Source organism: Micropterus salmoides, unplaced genomic scaffold, assembly GCF_014851395.1.
Source record: "Micropterus salmoides isolate LMB-PRFRI ecotype aquatic unplaced genomic scaffold, ASM1485139v1 Ms_hic_scaffold_2, whole genome shotgun sequence".
Classification (NCBI taxonomy): Eukaryota; Metazoa; Chordata; class Actinopteri; order Centrarchiformes; family Centrarchidae; genus Micropterus; species Micropterus salmoides.
In genome coordinates, this window is record NW_024041150.1 from 5989475 (window position 1) to 6009163 (window position 19689).

The following is a 19689-nucleotide window of genomic DNA, read 5'->3' on the forward strand; positions in this document are numbered from 1 at the left end:
TTTACAATTAAAATAGTTACAAAATAAAGTTTTCCTTCTGCTTCCAAACAGGATGGAGTTGATTTGCTTGTTCTGCCCATAATATCATTAAAAGTGTTCCACAGCTTTTTATTGTCAGCGCTGTAGTCTGCCGTGAAGCGGACCTCCTTCCCGGACTCCTGCAACGGTGAGTCTCTTGCCACTTTTAAGATGTGAATTCTGTCTGTTTACCGAAGACACCTTAGGATGAGTACTCTTGGCTTGGTAGCGGCGTTACCCCGGGGAGGGCCAATTTGATGGGCTCTCATGATCTCAGGTGGTGCGTCTCCTGAAGTGGGGAACCACAGCACTCTGGGTGGGAAGATATTGTATGGAAATAGAGCCTTCTCTTCTTTTAGGCAGTCCATGAACACAGATGTTGTTTCTTCTGCTGCGGTCTTCAAGATCTGCTAACTTTGCTTCAGCCGACTTTATCGTGCTTGACAATAAAGATGAGGTGTGCTCTACTTTTTCTGTGCGTTTCCTTAAAGTCGCATGATCTCCACGGAGTGCACGGGATTCTTCTTTTAATAATGATAAAGCTGTCTGGAGATAGTCAAAGCTTTGCTCAATCCGAGTAAATCGCTCTTTAGAAATGGCCTCAACTCTGGAGAAATGTTTGTCATGCGCAGCGTCCATCATTGTGGCCAGCGCTTCGGTTGATTCCATTTTTGTTTCAAAAACCGGCTGCTGGGCATTAAAACTGATTTTGGTTCCACAGGGCATGAGCAAACAAATATAAGCTTGGAAGAAAATATTTTAGTAGAACTTGCCCCACTTTACACAAATGATCCAGTCAGCAATAAAAGTAGATGATTCATTAAAAAGCTTTGGAGGAGGTTTTGTTTAGGGACACCTGTGAAGCCACCTACACTGGTGTAAACCTGAAATAGATTAGATTAGAGTGAGAACAGCACTGAGTAGTTTAGCAGCACCACTACTAAAGTTCCTACAATTCAGTGTTTTCCTTTAACCCTTTAAAACCTACGTGAGCGCTGCACAGAAACATTTTGATTTACAGCAATGGAGAAAGTTTCATCAGTCTGCAAACATGAGGTCAAGCAGGGTCCTGACGTGTCTCTTCAGACCTATGTGACTCAAGAGGGCGCCATATTGTTCTTTCATTCACTACATTCATTTTGCACTCTGTCACCAGGAAGTCCTGCATCTCACCAACCCCCACAGAACATCTGCATGTACTGTTTGGCTACAGAGGAGAGATTCACATTCTTGCACATAATGTTCAGCAGATTTATTGCCTTCCTCCTTTAGATGAATAAACTTTGATGCTGGGTCGAGTCTGTCCACGTTCAGAGTTTTGTCTCCCCTGTTTGTTATCTGTGTGTCTGTCGGCGTGACTTTCCTTCCCCCACGTCTCCTGGCTGCTGGCTCCACACACCTGTTCACAATCCACCAATCGTCCTGCTCACCTCACTCACCTGCCTTTCATTAGTTTGCTCACCTGCAGTACATCAACTGCAGTTTTCCATCCACTCTTCACCAGATGTGTTTTTAGCCTTAGTGATTCTCTCAGACAGCAGTTTGCTCTCTGGTGGATTTTGCTTGTTGTGCCTTGTCTGTGCTTTACCTGTCTGCTAACATCTGTCTCTGGTGCTGCAGGATCATCACATGCCCGTCTGCCTCCTGTATGCTTCCTGCCAGGCTCGCTTGCTCCTTGAGCCACATAGATCCATCACCTCCACTCTCTCTCCGCCTCCTCTGGATTCCCCTGCCACCACATTCATTCTCCCATTATCACCTGGTTTGCAGCAAAGACTTACGGTACAACAAGTCCTGCGTTTGAGTCCAGCCTGTTAGCAAACACAACGTACCTGTGTAGCGGTGTAGATGGGCAGACGGTTAAGTTTGTGTTTCAGAGGACCCAGGAGCAGACACACACTCTGAAGTTTGTTGACAACAATGTATTTTAATGAGCAACACAACGAGGCTGGAGAGGAAAGGGGAGCGTGGCTGACGATGGTGGGAGGCTGGCTCGCTGACTGAAGAGGAGTAGTGGTCTGAGGTGGTCTGAGGAGTCTGGGGTGCAGAATATGGAACAGGAGCCGAGGAGACAAAAAAGGCACGTGAGCGATACAGTGAGAGAGTACTGGAGAATACAAAACAAACTAGTTTTCTGGGCAGAGAATTTCAGCACTTTATCTTTCACTTCAAGCCTGCAGGAAGAGTTTGATACTCAAAGCAGCTAATTTACACTTTCAGCTGAGGTGACGGCAGGCAGCCATCTCAGGACCACAGAACAGGATAATGCCATACACCTGCCTTTCTCACGTCTTCAGAAGAGGAAGTGCAGATTAACAGGAACATGCTGCATCTTATTACTTACTATATTCACTGTAGAGAAACACTAAAGGGGAAACCCAGAGAGTCACAACTGAACCGTGAAACAGACTGTATTTGTCTGTAACATGTTGAGGCAGATGGCCGTTGATCCTGAGTCACAGTTCAGCTCGAGGTTTCTTTGCCTCTAAGCGTGGCTCATTTAGTATCATTAATTAGTAAAGCGTTATCAGAAACAGAATATTTATGAACAGAATCAATATCACTTTGTTCTTCATGTGCTAGTTCATCTGTCAGCAGGTGTTTGCTCATGGTGGGAAGTTTTAATAATAATTCAATTCAAATCAGCTTTATTGGCATGAATGTGTAACAACAATATTGCCAAAGCATCATACAAACTACATTTCAATAAACACGTGAACAAGTGTTAATAAAAAATAAAGATATATAAAAATTTTATAAGAATATAAAAATTCTGTAAAAATAAACAATAAAAATTAAAAGTAAATAAATAAAACAGTAAGCATGTGTGTGTGTTAAAAAAAACTTTAAATATATTAAAAATTAATATAAAATAAATAAATGAAACAGTAACGTTTGTGTGTGTTATTATAATAATATATAAAAAATTTAAATTTAAATAAATAGATAAAACCATAAGTGTGTGACGGGGCTTGTACTCAAAATTAACAAAAATGGCGTAGTCGTAAATTATGTTTTTGTGATTTATTGTGCTCATCCTTCCCAAGGTGCAAAAATAGCGCTCAGCAACAAAATAGTCAAAAATTTAGTATTTACAAAAATGTACAGTGTTTACAGTCCAAGCAAAAAACCCCCACAAAAATCTATAAACAAGCAGAGTCTCTCTCTCTGTAACAGCTCTGGCACACACACACCCTGGGCTGAAGAAGGAACCCCTTTTAACCACTGAGGCCCATCCTCCCAGATAATTAACTCAATAATTGGCCATATCTCATAAATATCATTATATTTCATTAATACAAAAATTACCATAAATGTTGTAAAATTACAAGCAACAAAAATAATAAAATTATTTTGGGCCAAAAACCGGCATCTGGACATGACGTCATTGTGACGTCGCATGGGGAAACGGAGTGAACGGGAGAAATGGGCGAGTAGCGAGTGTGTATGTGTATGTACAGTGGTTGCGCTGAGTTACCCGCGGGACCTGACGGGGCTACTCCGTCAAGGTGTGTATGTATATTAATTGACAAAAAAAGTATTCATTAATTTTTTTATAAAAAAAAAAAATCAGTACCAAATGTGACATTTAAAAACAAAACAATTACTAAAATAGCAAACAATCAAACATTTAGCTGACACTTTTATCCAAAGCGACTTACAATTGCTATACATGTCAGAGGTCGCACGCCTCTGGAGCAACTAGGGGTTAAGTGTCTTGCTTAGGGACACAATGGTGGATGGGTCACAGTGGGGGATTGAACCCGGGTCTCTCACACCAAAGGCATGTGTCTTACCCGTTGCACCATCACATTTACATTTAGTGGACGCTTTTTATCCAAAAAAACCCCCACTGAACGAGGGGTTAAATGTCTTGCTCAGAGACACAATGGTGGATGTCTCACCGTGGGAATCGAACCCAGGTCTCTCACACCAAATGCAATCATCTTCTCTGTGCGCCATCACCATCCCTCTCACCTCCCCCAAAATGATAATAATTTGAAAATTTGTGCTATTATTTAGCTTTTAGAGTTTCCACTGGTTGTCCTCAGTTTGTTGCATGAGGAGAAATATTTTGCTGCCGTGATTTCACAGTTGGACATTTCTCCCAGTAAATAGGGGAGTTTCTGTGTGTATAAATTTGAATTTGGAGTATATTTGGGAAATGTTTGCAAAGTATTTTTGTCTTAGTGTTTTATATTTTGGGCATGAGTCTCTACCTGTCCTCTGAGTCTCTACCTGTCCTCTGAGTCTCTACCTGTCATCTGTCTCTACCTGTCCTCTGAGTCTCTACCTGTCCTCTGAGTCTCTCCTTGTCATCTGTCTCTACCTGTCATCTGTGTCTCTACCTGTCCTCTGAGTCTCTACCTGTCCTCTGAGTCTCTACCTGTCCTCTGAGTCTCTCCTTGTCATCTGTCTCTACCTGTCATCTGTGTCTCTACCTGTCCTCTGAGTCTCTTCCTGTCCTCTGAGTCTCTACCTGTCATCTGTCTCTACCTGTCCTCAGAATCTCTACCTGTCCTCTGAGTCTCTCCCCGTCCTCTGAGTCTCTCCTTGTCATCTGTCTCTACCTGTCCTCTGAGTCTCTCCCTGTCCTCTGAGTCTCTACCTGTCCTCTGTCTCTTTTTCTCTTTCTCTTTTTATTTATTTGAAAGGGGACAGTGTACATTAATCAACATTAAAACAATGTAAATGTACCCGATTTAGGTAAAAAGTGCTAATTTACATAGGTAGTCTGCCAGCACTGTGTTCCATTGCTGAGCTGCTCTTACGGGGACGATGCAGTCTTCCCTCACTGCCCCTCTGGTTACCCTGATCTCACTGGATCTGACATTTATAAAGTCACATAGTGGAGGAGGTGCTAAACCATGTCTGATTTTAATTAAACAGATGTTTTTGAATTTAATGAGATTGTCCCAGGTAAGTAACTGATATTTCCTCAGAATACTACAGTGGTGGTAATGGTATGTTTATCCAGTATTTTTAATGCTTGTTTGTATAATGTTTCTAATGGTTTTATTGTTGTAGAGTGAGTATTGGACCAGCTTGTTAAACAATATGTTATGTGGGATAAAATCTTGGAAAAGAAATATGATTTAACAGCTTCAGTTGAAAGGAAATCTCTGATTAATCTGAAGTTTGCTAGACTGAAATTAATCCTATTACTAACTTTTTTGATGTGAATTTTGAAATTGAGGTTTGAGTCTATATGTAATCCTAAATATTTATATTCTGTGATGACCTATAATCTTTCTCCAGATATTAAAATTTCGGGTTTTATATTGTTTTTTGAAAAGAACATGGTAACTGTTTTGGATATGTTCAATTGCAGAAAGGATTGCTCAAGCCAGGTTGAGATCAGTGACATGGCCTCTGTCAGTTTTGAGGCAACTTCCTCTGTGGATTTTCCATAGGCCAAGATAACTGTGTCGTCTGCATACATCAAAGTGTCACAGTTCTTACACACAGATGGTAAATCGTTAATGTATAAACTAAAAAGAATTGGACCTATAATTGAGCCCTGTGGAACACCAGCTAATAATAGTAAGGGAGTAGAATTATATTGGTCGATTCTTACACTTCGTGATCGAGATGAAAGGTATGAATTATGGGACTAATGAATTTGATAAATATATGAAGTTTGTGCAGTAAAACTGAATGGTTGACTGTATCAAATGCTTTACGAAAGTCTAAAAAGGTTGCTCCCACTATCCCTCCTTTGTCCATATTTTCCAGAAAATAACATATTGCTGTCTCTGTAGAATGATTAGCCCTAAATCCAAACTGCATTGAGTGCAAAGGAAAAGAACTGCAATTAAGATGATTGGTGATTTGTTTAGCAAATCTACCTACCTCTCTACCTGTCCTCTGAGTCTCTACCTGTCCTCTGTCTCTACCTGTCCCCTGAGTCTCTCCTCTTGTGGTAGCCAGCTCTGTCTGTGTCGACCCTTTTCTATGGCCAGGCTGTGTTCACTCAGTCTGTATGTTGTAAACATTTTTCTTAGTTTAGGGCATTTTATTGTGCTCAGGTAATTTGCCAGTGTGAATTCTCTTTTTAGGGTCAGATAACATTGTAATTTACTTTGTGTTTGTGTCTTGTTACTGCAGAGAGCCTCAGGACCAGCTGGCTGAGGGGACTCTTCTCTGGTTTCAGCTTCGCTTTGTGATGATATGTCTGGGGGTTAACTGATTTTAAGTGATTGTAAAGTTTAACTGATCTTTTCTGTATTTTTAGTAAGAGGGGGTATTGGCCGAGCTCTGCTCTGCACAGGTTATTTGGTGTTTTTCTCTGCACCTGCAGGATGCTCTTACAGAACTCAGTATGGAAAGATTATTGGCCCCCAAATTTCGCTGCCATAAAGAATTATTGGTTCTAGAACAAATTGGAAAATTTTAAACCATTTGTTATTGTTCATTTGTTGAGGTTTTGGTATGGAGGCTTTCAAATTAGACAATGAAGCCAAATGATGAAAAATTGAATTGATTTTGTCCACAGCAGAATTATTCTGGGGAAATGTTTCAGTTAGAAATAAATGAGTTAAATCATGTTTGTTTTGATTTTCCAGTGCCTTTTGGTACGCCCCCATGCTGTCTGGGGTCCATCTGTATGGGTATGTGCTTTCATGGTTGTGAAGACAAGCAGTACATCTTTCATTTCAAGCCTGCAGGAAGAGTTTGATACTCAAAGCAGCTCATCTGCACTTTCAGCTGACGTGACGACAGGCAGTCATCTCAGGACCACAGAACAGATTAAAGCATATTCCTGCCTTTCTCACGCTTTTAGAAGAGGAAGTGTAGTCAACAGGAACCTACTGCAGCTTTTAAATGACTATATTTACTGTAGACTGTAGATGCAGAGGACAACACATCAGACTTTGTAGTAGCGAACTCTTTCAGGTCGGGTCTCGCAGCTTTCAAAGGTAAAGTTTGGGACATTATTTTTTTCTTATATGTAGAGAGGACAAGAACTGCACACAGTCATGAAGATGGATGTGCATGAATATTTATATGAATATCTAAAACTGAAAGACAGCAGTTTGTGATTTGATATGATTGTGGGTAAACTATAAGTACACTGTGTTTGTGTGAACTTCACCTCACAGCTTTAGTGATGTCACTGAACAATGTTAGGTAGATATTAAAAACCTGCTCCCTTTAATAACCTGATCTCTCAAACAGGTTTCACTCTGAAGAATGGAAGGTCTCTACTTTAACTCACTGCACCAAAGCTATGATTACAGCGACATCACCGCTGAGCTCGATGACTATTACAACAAACTTGATTTCATCATGAATGTGGTGACATACATAATCATCGCTGTCGGCCTTCCTCTGACCCTCATGAACATCTATTCTCTTTATTCTATGGTATGTACATTCTGACTTAGAGTTATTTATTTCCTGTCTGTGTCGTGTGTCTGTCCTACAGTCTGTCTGTCTGTAAAGGATCTGGATCTGGTTTGGGGGCTAGGTGTCAGGGGCCTTACGGGAATAATCTACTCCATAATTAAAATGTACATGAAGCTGATTGGACCCTAAACAGATGCAGTTTCCATGTGTGGCTCCATCCAGCCTTCTCTTAAACTGTTGAGGTTAATGGCACCATTTAGTTACAGCTCAAGACAAACATCAAACAGTCAGAGCAGTTTGAGCAGCAGTATTTGAGAGGAAATTGTGAAATCTGGAGACATTAATTTTGTATTTTGGTTTTTGAAAACTATTTGATGGATCATCAGGTCATAAATATTCATTTGTCCAACAATTTAATAATAATCATAATGATAATACATTTTATTTATATAATGCTTTAAAAAGGTATTCAAATGCCCTTTACATGACAAAACAAAGACAACAAGATCAGCATATAAACCACAATACAACTAGAGATAACTTTTAAAAGCTGAAGCAAAACAGCATAAAAACAGGCCGGAAACAAGAAAGAAAACAGGTTAGGCTAAGTTGATTACAGACTTAAAGCAGTTTTAAACAGGGCCCTGTTTCAGAAAGCAGGAATAGTGAAAAGTACCAGCAGTGCAATTTCTGGAGAAATCGAGGTGTGAATGCTGGCTGTTGAAGGCTGACGCTAAACTGGATTGCTAACCTTAAACTTTGTATCATTTTGAATGATTCAAAGTTTTCAAAAATAAATTTCTGGGTTACAGCCCCTTCATGCAAGCTGTCATTTCAGCCTCTGTCTGAAACGAGCTGTAGATGCTCCTGTCTCTTTAAGCCCCCCCACCCCTCCAAAAGCCCACTGTGTTCTGATTGGCCTGGATCCTGAAGCAGGGTGATTATGCTGCCGAGTGGTACAGACAGACTGAGCGTAGGAGTTGCCAGGCTGAGAACGGTTCGGCTTCGGACAGTAGCTCAGGGGGCGTGGTGTGAGCGAGGGGCGTGGCTTGAGAGGTGCTACAGTCCGCAGCTGGACAATATTGAGGCCGTAGGCAAATTACCATGTATGGAAAACCGGCTCTGTATGACATCATTAAGAGCCAAGAGTAGAGCTTTGGCCATGTTTAACATGAACATCTGACACTGAAACATTATTGTTAAGAAAATATTAGAAGCCTAATAACTCTCCTTTAATTTGTGTGTGTGCACCTGCTGGGACACAGTTATGCTTACATGTGTTCTCCCATGCAGTAAAGTTTAAAGCTCCATGTTTTGAGGGCTCTCTGTATGCATGAGTTAAAAAACTGGTACGCTCTGCTCTGCTCCAGACATTTTGACACAAATTTATAATGGCAGCCAATGGTCACTGTTGTCCTTTGGAAGGACACGGCGACAAATCTACAAGTCCGGGGGATTTAAAAAGCCCAAAATTTACTACATTTCTGGTGTAAAATTATGCATGAAGAGTTAAAATTGTGGTCAAGCCAGTGAGTTAAAGAGAAAAGTTTAAGACAATTTTGCAAGCCTGCCACACTGTAGTGATGATGTCACCCACTCTAACTCACGCAATACGCACCCATTATAAACTCAGAAAAGAGCTCAAAAAAGCATAAAACTTCGACAGCGACCGTGAACAAACCATAAAATATTTCTAAACGCTGAATACACCATTAATAGATTAACTCCTTGTGACCAGTTTACAGTTTAAATCAAGTCTGTAGCTGAAAGTATGCTGAACTGGTGAGCTTTCAAAGCGGAGTAGGTATGAGGAGGATTTCGGCAGTCTCTCCACTCACTTAGAATGGGAAAAATTTCCTGGAAAACTTTGAAAGTATTCAAGGTATCAATGACAAAAGTAATAGCACCCCATTCCTCATTCAGCCGGACAACTTGGAGTTTGAACGGATGTCAAAAGCTGTGGGACTAGTTAGCGGACAAAGAAACGTGACGGAAGAATAATAATAAAGGTTAGCAATAACATAGGATGTGAATACTCGCAGCATTCACACCCAACTATTAAAAGCTGAAGCAAAACAGCATAAAAACAGGACGGAAGCAAGAAAGAATATTGCCGCAAGCGACGATTTGCGGGTTCATACCGTTTTTCGCAATATCGCCATCAAAAAAATTTCACACACATGGTTCAATATTGTTACGAAACACATTCTGCAAGTTTTGTAACGATTGGACAAACATTTTCTGATCTATAGCTTGATTTGTATCATTTCAGTTACGATGCATTTAAAGCGCCACTTAGTGGTCGATTTGAATGAAACTTTCAAGGCATATTTCTGGCACTCATGTGGACATATACTGTGAGTTTTGTGATGATTGGACCAACGCTTGCGGTTTCTTGTCTATTTATGTCCTGAGTCACACCCTTTACATGTTTATTGGTCAATATCTTGAAAACGAAAGGAGCTATCAACAAGCTTTATACAACTTTATATAAGCTAAGGCCAATGATGATCCAGAGAAAATTTGGTGGCAATTGGAGCCACGGTGTAGGAGGAGATGTAAAAAATGTGTTTGCATTATGGCAAGCGGCGATAAAAATCCTGTTTTAATGTGTGATGTATCTGTATGTGTTGGGCAATAGTTCTTCAAATACGCTAGTTGACCTTTCCCTTAAAAAACAACTACAGCTTTTATTTGTAGGAGTGCACTGACTGCAAAGAACAAAACGTTTACTGGGAACAAGCCCACTCAGATTTACAGACATCACGGAGCATTAATATTTTTCTTCCATATTAGACTATATAATAATTTAATTGAAATATATACTATGTAAATACTAGTATTATTAACCATACTACTTCATTAAAAAGGTTTGAAAATATAGATGCCAGTAAAACTACAATACAATACTCTCTCTTGCTGCTATGTTTCTAACATGTCAACAAACAGCATGGCTCCACGAGAGAGAGAGAGAGAGAGAGAGAGAGACAGAGAGAGTGAGAGAGAGAGAGAGAGATCATTTACACTCCTGGCTCCGTACCTTTCATCCAGCGCAGCCAGCCGCCATATTGGCGTAATAATCGCGGATAATAAAGCAGCATGAAAGCGGCTACATGACAACAACCGCAATCCATAGCCTGGTATCAACCGATCCAGCACAACAGTTTGTCCCATACACGGAGCAGCAGCACACAGTCAGGATGATTAACGATGCTTCACTCACCAAAGCAGGCTCACTTCAGCAGAAAGGCCCAGCGGCGGCTTTTCCTCTGGGCAAACTTCTGGAGGACTGAAGTTTTTCAGAGAGACTCGTTGCGGCCCCACAGTGCTGTTTAACATTTTCCACAGAGTTTAATAAACGTTACGATCCGACCGTCACTGAGCTCGTAGCTGTTTCCTCCACCTGTTTGTTGGGCAGCCATGTTTAACCCTTTAAAGTAAGCTCAGTCTCAGCATCGTCCAGATAACTCCCGCTGGTGTCATGTTTTGCAATCCTCTCAGAAAGATGAAGATGAAGACAAGTACAGGATGGTCTCCCTCAAAGCCAGAGGTGCTTATCAGCTCACGTGCGGCGCTGTCAGTAAGACAGTGTCCGTTTAATGTTAGCTTGCTGTCAGCGATGTTGCTAACCTGTTGCTATCTGCAGACTAGCACGGCTCTCTCACACAGTACACAAAACTGTGTAGCAGAGTGACAAACTTATTATAAACCAGCCAGGCTACTGACTGTCTGTATAATTATTAAATTACACCTTTCTGTCTGCTGCAGCTTGTGGCTAAGTTACCTCCAGAGAAAAACACAGGCTGACTCGTAACTCTGCTCCGCTCTGCCTGTTAGGCCCGCCCCTTAACCAATCACAAGTTTAGAAAGGTGACAGGCTCTCTTAAAAAAACAACCATAGTCGGTCACAGCTCAGGGTCAGAGGTTACCCTCTTAAAGTGACGGAGCCTAATATGGAAACACCTACATGCTGCTAAGACATTTAAATTTTTAACACAGAAGTTACATAATATCAGAGCTTTATTTGCCAGGTATGTGTGCACATACGAGGAATTTGACTCTGGATTGTACATTGCTCACCATGCACTTACTTACACAATAATACAATAATAAAATCAAACGCAGGCTACAGTGTAGAGAACACATATTTACACACTATAAACAACAACAATAAAGAAAGACTGAGAAAAAAGTGCAATGAGCAGAGTGCAAAGGATGCAGGAGTAAATTATTATTATTATCATTGTTATGTACATGTTGGAGGTGGATGTGATATACAGGTACACATACACCGTGCGATGGAGCAGAGTGCAAAGGATGCTGGAATGAATAAGTATTATGTGCAGGTGTTATGTACTTGAGGTAGGTGGGTTTGGTAAACAGTATATACAATATGACAATATAACAGTATGAACAGTGTGACCAGCACTGAGATAGAGAATAATGAATAAATAATAATTGGTTACCAGTAAACGGGTGGCTATTAGAGACAGAGGGGGCAGAGTCGGGGGGCTCCTCCTGAAGGCCTCGATCATCTCCACAGTTTTGAGCGTGTTAAGCTCCAGGTTGTTCTGGCCGCACCAGAGAGTCAGCTGATCAACCTCCCGTCTGTAGGCCGATGACCGTTGTGTCGTCAGCGAACTTCAGGAGTTTGACAGATGGGTCTCCTGAGGTGCAGTCGTTGGTGTGGAGGGAGAAGAACAGTGGGGAGAGCACACACCCCTGGGGGGCGCCAGTGCTGATAGTCCGGGTGCTGGATGTGATGTTCTCCAGCCTCACCTGCAGACTCCTGTCAGTCAGGAAGTCTGTGATCCACTGACAGGTGGAGGCTGGCACAGTGAGCTGGGTGAGTTTGGTGCTGAGGATGTCCGGGATGATGGTGTTGAACGGGGCCAGCTGGTCTGCACAGATTTTCAGGCAGGATGGAGACACACCGTCTGTCCCATATGTACACTATAAAGCATTTTATGCATATACTCCTCACCGGGGGGTTCACTGGGGTAGCCACCAGTTTTATTAGGGTGGCCGTGTCCCCCCCCCGGTAGCACCACCCGATGGGACAAACATTTTATGATCAATAGCTTCCTTTTGTGCATTTATAGCGCCTCCTAGTGGTCAATTTGAATGCGACTTGCAGTGTATGTGTGAGGTCCTTATCTAGACATATCCTGCAAGTTTTGTGTTGACTGGACAAACAATTTGCAATTTGTAGCCTGATTTGCGATTTTTCCCCTGCAGTTTGTTTGCATTTATAGCGCCCCCGGGTGTTCGATTTGAATGAAACTTTCAGGGCATGTTTCATTTACTTATGAGGACACATCCTGAGAGATTTGTGATGATTGGAGAATGAATATGGGATTTATAGTGTAATTTGTGTAATGCTAAGCACCTTTCTTGCGCTTGTAGTCCCCCCTAGGGACGTATGTACATCAAACTGTCCAGGTATATCCGGGGCACCTATCTGAACATATCCTGTGAGTTTTGTGATGATCCAGTTATTCCCCCAAGTTTCACGTTTCTAGCTCATTCCAGCTCACGGGAATTTGAGCTGGCGCGGCAGACAACAAATAATAATAATAATAATAACTAAAACACACAAAAACAATAGGGTTCGTACCGCGTAGGTTAGGCTAAGTCGATTACAGATTTAAAGCAGGTTTAAACAGGGCCCTGTTTCAGAAAGCAGGAACTGTCAGTACGTTAAGTCCGGGAAACTCTGGGTTTTTGGTTTCAGAGACTGAGTTCAGATAAACTCTAGGTCAGTAAACCAGACAACTTTAAGATTTTGTCATGGTCCACATTGGCACCCGTACAGCACCACTGGATTAAAATGGGGGCTCTGCTCGTTATTTACCCACGTAGTATCAGAGCTCAATAGATGATTTTTTTTCATCCCCACGCAGGCGCTTCCATCAGGTTCAACATACTTGAGTTGATTGAACTAATTCTGATCATCTATTCAGGAAACTAAAACTCATACTTTCCCAGCTCACTCCCACCTTCTGTTAACATGGCTCCTCTTCTTATTTGTGCGATCCTCAATATAATACGTTTACAATGAGGAGAGATTCTCACCTTGCAAACACAAACATGAGCCTCAAACTGCGACTCCAGTCTGGATAAATCCAGCTCATGTGTTTGAGCCAGAACATTTCATATCTGTGGCTGAAAAACTGCTGCAGAAGCTGCAGGAAATCTGGCCCTTAGTCTTGTTCCTGCAGTGATTGGCCAGTGGGTCATATCTGAGATTTCTGTTGGATGAAAAAGTCAGAAATGGCTCTGACTGCAGCTGCTGGGCAGAGCAAGATGACAGATTTGGGAGGAGGTGGACTTCACAACATGTTTCCAACTGCTTGTTGACTTTTACCAATGTTTTCCTGCAGGTGAGAAGTGATCATGTTGCTCCCATCTACGTCATCAACCTTCTCATTACCGACCTGCTTCAACTCAGCTTCATGATTGCTGATGTGGCACCAACTGTGGATAGGAGGATATCTGACATCTTCATGTATATTTACCTCTCTGCTCTGATTGCCAGTGTTGGCTTCATGGTCTGCGTCGCCCTGGAAAGGTATCTGTCTGTCTATCCAGTATGTGTGGAGCTCCTTCTGTGTCTGAACATTATATTAGTTTATAACTCTGAAGCTCCTCAAAGACTTTGTGTCCATCTTGTATTACAGGTATTTGGTCATCGCCCACCCACTGTGGTACCGCTTCAGACTATCCATCAAGACCTCTGTGGTGGTCTGTGTCCTGGTCTGGGTCCTTTCTCCTGTCTGTGCCGTCCGTTTCTATTTCTTTGTTGGAAATCTGGGGACATACATAATCTTCGCCATCCTCTTCCTCCTTCCCTTCCCGCTGTTAACATTCTTCCTGGTTGGGACCCTCAAAGCCCTGTCTGCTACCATCTCAATCTCCCCTGATGAAAAACGACAAATTGTGGGAATTTCGGTTCTGGTGCTGCTTATTTACACGCTGCTGTACCTGCCCACCATCATTTTTTACCTGGGAGAACAGGATGATGTGACATTCTTTAGCCTGTCTTTCATTTTTCTTAGGTTGAGTCCTCTTGCAGACTCAGTCCTGTATGTGTTCATGAGGAAAGGGTTCATAGACAAGCTTTTGGCCTCTGTGTGTTGCTGTAGAATGGACAGCAATGATATCAGCAGTTCATCAGTATGAATGATGACAACATTTCCACAGTCAGCTTCATGTAGGCAGAGAAAGGGAGAGGGAGAGAGAGAAAGAGGAGGAAACAGGAGGAGAAATGGAGGCCAATAGAAAGGATAGAGACGAGACAGATCCTGTCATCTACTGAGACCATTTCCAATAAGACACCTAACTGTAGAGAACAGGAAGCACTGTTTGGACTCTGCTGTGGGAGAAGTGGCTGCTGGGAAATGTTTTGGTCAACTTGCTCTGGTTCACTGTGATGGCTTCAACACATGGAAATAAAATGTGTTTTATTAGTTTGGAGCTGGAAGTTGATGTCTGTCATTATTCTGCTTTAATCCCAGAAGCAAAGCAGATATTATTTTAGATCAATTGAATCCTTGAGAAGAATTATTCTTGATGCTTTTCTTAAAGTTACTTATTTAAATTAATTGTTATTATTCCAGCTCTCGTGGCTGTGCTGTGTTGCTTATTTAGTGTGCGTGACTGTTTTTTGTTTTCATTTCTCTCTTAGTTGTCTTTGTATGTCAGCTGTTTTTTGCTGCTGTTCGGCTGGTTGTCTTTTATTATTACTATTTTTTGTTTGTTTGTTTTGTTGTTGTTTTTCTCCTCCCCAAGCCCCCCTCTCTGTTCTGTTGCAGGTTTTGTTGCTTTCTGCAATTGGTGTTTCCCACAACTTTTCCCTGTTGTCCCCACCTTCCATCCTCCTTCTCTTACAGGTCTTGTCCTTTCTCTGTGCTGCCTGTTTGTGCCCCGCCATCCCCGTGTCTACCCCCCTGTCCGGCCCGGTGACAAATCAATACATAATTAAATAAATAATAAAACAGACAAAGGAGTATATTAATACTCTCTTGTTAAAGTAAAATCTGTCTGGCACAATATGGTATCCAGGTCATTATACTCTATACCAGGCTGAGTATAGAGTATTTCAGAATCTGCTGATCTACTGGGATTTTCACACTCAACCATCTCTAGGGTTTACAGAGAAAGGTCCGAAAAAGAGAAAATATCCAGTGAGCAGCAGTTGTGTGGACGAAAATGCAACAACACCTTGTTGAAAGTATGTCACGAAGAAGTAAGACCGTTCTGAAGGCAACAGCGGATCCAGGCCGGAAGGGGTAAACCAGGGCGAAAGTAACACGGCGATTTTCTCAGAGCCCTGACTGCATTTGGAGTCCAAGCTGTGACAGCACCTTCAGCGCGCAACCCTTGATGGAGCGGCCAAATATCACATGATTTCGTCATTGTTTCCCGCGGCCGTCTTCGTAAAAAACTGCTTTCGAGCACGGCAAGTAAATTTCTGAAACAGTACTGTTTGTATTGTTTCAAATTACAAGTTGTGTCTCTTGTTTATATGAGAAGCCGCCTAGGCCAAAATTTAATACTTTGCATGCACGTTCATACATACTCCCTTGCACATACACACATACTTACCCTCACATATACACATACTTAAACTCACACATAGATACATACTAAGCTTGCGCATACAAAAATACTCACCTTGCGGATACATACATACTTACAAATGACAGTATGTATGTATGTGCGAACGTGTATGTATGTATGATCAAGCATTATTAGGCGGCTTCTCATATATTGCTGTTATTCTCAAGAATAACGTCATTTTAGCTACAACTGCATTGGAACAGGTCAGGATTAAATCTTAAAATATTGTATCAAGTGGTGTGTATTAATACTTCTCATCATCAACTCTGAGTACAGATGTGGTGTGTAGTCCACACATACAGGGTAACCTCGAGTTAACCACGAACAAAACCTGCTTGGAGCAGTTTAAAGATGCAGCGTAAACTGCCATGGCAACAGACCTCGGCTAACATCTATCTGCCTTTCATAGTACGGGTTACTCGGGAAATTGCACCCGATGTCACAAAGTTACTCCTGAAGTTACCTTGATAAGCCACCCAGCAAGCAATAGACATTTAGTCTGACTATGAGTACTTCTATCCACAATAACCTTACATTTGGTTACATGACATTTTTGCCAAAATAACTTAGATGTTAATGCAGGTGATTTTTGTATTTCGTATTTTCATGTTTCTCTCATACAGTCTGTCTGTCTGTCTGTAAAGGATCTTGATCTGGCTTTGGGGCTAAAGGAAAAAGTGGCCTTGATGTGATGATACTATCATTCAAATCCCTTTGAACAGTGTACGCTAGTTTTCCATTATTGAACACAGCCCTGATAAGTGCAGTTGAAATCTACCTGTTCAATTTGTGGCAGTTTAACACTGCTTTGCTTATCAGTTGAATATTGAAGCCAGATTTCTTCCTTTTATCAATGTCAATAAGTCTTTGGGCTGAGAGTGCGGTCACTACCATAAATACTTTTTTCATAAGTTCAATAATATTACTGCAGTAACTTGGAGAGAATATTATAAATCAAATAAACAATACATAGCCTTCCTAGACTTTTACTGATCCTGGGATTAAAACTACAGCATGAAATCAGTGAGGTGTTTTAGTGTTTGGGCTGCTGTATTTTCTGTAAACCACCAGATGTCACTGTGTCGGCTGAGTTCAGGCTTCAAATCTTTCAACACGAACCAGAGGAAAGCCCAAAGCTGCATAAAGCTCTGTTCAGCCCAAACTGGTTCTGATTGTCCAGGGTCACTGAGTCTTTTGCTGTTTACAATAAATGAAGACATTTAGAAATGTTATTCTACCTTTATTTATCTGCCACATTAGATTCATTCGGCAGAGAACAGTGCTCACTTTTTTACTCTGCTAGTATTCACACAGTTACACACATTCACACCTGGAAGCTCCACATTATTGCAGAATGTTTGGATGCAGAGGACAAAACATCTCACTGTGGCAGAGGGAACTCGTTCAGGGGACGGTATCATGAAGTTCAATTTCTATTTGGGTCACCTTCACTGAGCCCAACTTTGGTGATCCTGGATGACTATTAGGCCGTACAAGTAGCATTTGTTGATTCAGTCTGTTGTTCTGATGTACTTTACATACACTGTGTTCATGCCTGCCTTCATTTCTTTAGAAGCAGGTTTTCATGCAAAGCACAAAGCATCAACTATTTATAGAACTCATGCAGGTCATTGTTGTCATGCAGCTTTCAAAGGGACATTTTCAGACCTTTTTTTATTCTAGATATGTAAAGATTTTTTAAAGAAAACAGAATTGCAAAAAATGTTTGAGAAACTTGTCCTAGCCCAAGGTGGAAATGGAGCCAGCGTTAAACATCTCCCCTTTCTTCAAGTAAGGAAAACTTCACTTGTATTAACAAATTGTGAACTAAACCAAAGACATGGTTACACAATCACTTGAACATAACTGGGCTCTGAAAGCAATTAAAGAAGCTTCTTGACCCCGAGCTTCAGTTTGACTTGTCGACAGCGGTCCAGAAAGGCTACCAGCTTGGCATCATGGTCTTTGCCTGCCTCTTCCTCGCTGTCTCCACAGCCTACGATGAGGATATCATCAGCTATAGGCTCCACCCCCTCAAGCCCTTCCAGCAGCTCGTGTTGTTTTCACTGGTAGACCTCCGGGGCAACTGACACACCAAACGGGAGTTTCACCTCTTCCTGCCTCAGGCGTCCAGAAGGTGGTCATGAGGCTGCCTCATCCAGCTTGTCCTGCAGAAAAGCATCTCTTGCGTCCACCAGTGTGAAGATTTTGGCTTTTGGCAGTTTATAAAGCACATCCTCCAGTGAGGGCATGATATCATGCATCCTGAGCGCTGGGTTGAGATGATGAGGCTGTAAGCATATGTGCAGCTTATCTTTTTTTTTGACTGTGACCGTCTTGCTGATCTGTGGACTCACTGTGATGTGGCCCTCTGCTTCACATCTGTGGAGCTGAGCCTTCACAGCTTCCTTCATGGCCACCGGGATGTTGTGTGGTGCACACTGCACCGGCTGAACAGCTGGGTCCAACTCAAAGTGCACCTCCACAGGGTTGGTGAACACATCATGAGATGCTCTGATGACCGTACTTCTGGTGAGAGGCACGGCAAGGCTGTCATCCACCATGTTCAGCCCTTCTACTCTGAGCTCATCTGGGATGGAGAAGTGTAGGAGCTCCATCTCCTCTGATGTGCACAACCTCAAAATCTAGGTCATATTTGCAGCCCTGTACAACACACTCTGAGGTAAAGACCCCTAAAGATTCCAGTCCTTGGTCTGAGTAAAGTTTCAGAGTGGTGCTACAAGGTTTTAATTTCCCTCTAGGACCTAGTCTCCTATTGTCTCTGAGACTCAGGACATTGCACGTAGCTCCTCTGTAGTTTTCCATTTAGCCCAAGATTGACAAACCATTTTTTGCCTTTTGTTCTCACTGCACCGATGCTCTCTGTTGCATACACATCATTTGTTTCCAAGACCGTGTATCTTTGTCTGTTCTTCAACCCCTCAAATGCATGGAGTTTCCCATCTTATTCTTACTTTTCTCACACAGTCCTGCCAAATGATTGGCTGTGCCACAGGCATTGCAGGCCTTAACATATGCTAAAAGGCACAAAGCATTTGTCAGGGGCCCGAAGCTCTGAACAGCCTGCCTGAGGAAATCAGGGCAGCTGAGTAAGTGAACTCTTTTAAGTCCCTTCTTAAAACATACTTTAATAGGATTTAATTTTATTCTATTTATGTTTATATATATTATATTTACTTGTAACGTGTATTTTTTGTCTCTTAAGTGTTTTCTTGCTTTTGCCGTGTATTTGTTTTTATGTGTTTTATATCCTTTGCACTTGTTAAAGCACTTTGTAACTTGTTTTTGGAAAGTGCTCTATAAATAAAGATTATTATTAGTAGTAGTAATATATGCTGGGCAGCGTTCTTTTCCCCAGCCCTATGATGTGCCACTGTATTTGCATGTGGAGAAACCCTCACCCTGTGCTCTGTTGCGGTCTCTTCTTTCTGTAATGCAGGCTGATCTTTTGTAAATTTGTTTCCCTATGACATTTACAGTGTCCAAGTGAGATCTCTCATGCTCCATGGATCTCAGCTTTGCATCAACAGTAGGCTACTGGCTAGCATTAAGTCCTTTTCCCTTAGCATCCGCCAAGAACTATTTTGTCCCTGATTAACTCATCTCTCCAGGCTCCATATTCACATGTTGCCGCTTTTTCCCTGAGTTGAGCCTCAACAGTCTGTTGTTGTTGACAGC

General features: G+C 41.8%; 1 protein-coding gene across 1 annotated transcript; it reads left to right on the forward strand.

Moving 5' to 3' along the window:
- The first annotated feature begins 7212 nt into the window (after positions 1-7212).
- LOC119913462 (G-protein coupled receptor 4-like) lies at positions 7213-18080 on the forward strand. Its single transcript, XM_038732892.1, has 4 exons — positions 7213-7386; positions 13752-13939; positions 14049-14391; positions 17871-18080. Exons 1-4 carry the CDS (start codon positions 7213-7215, stop codon positions 18078-18080), a joined length of 915 nt encoding a protein of 304 aa, XP_038588820.1.
- The last annotated feature ends 1609 nt before the right edge of the window (positions 18081-19689 follow it).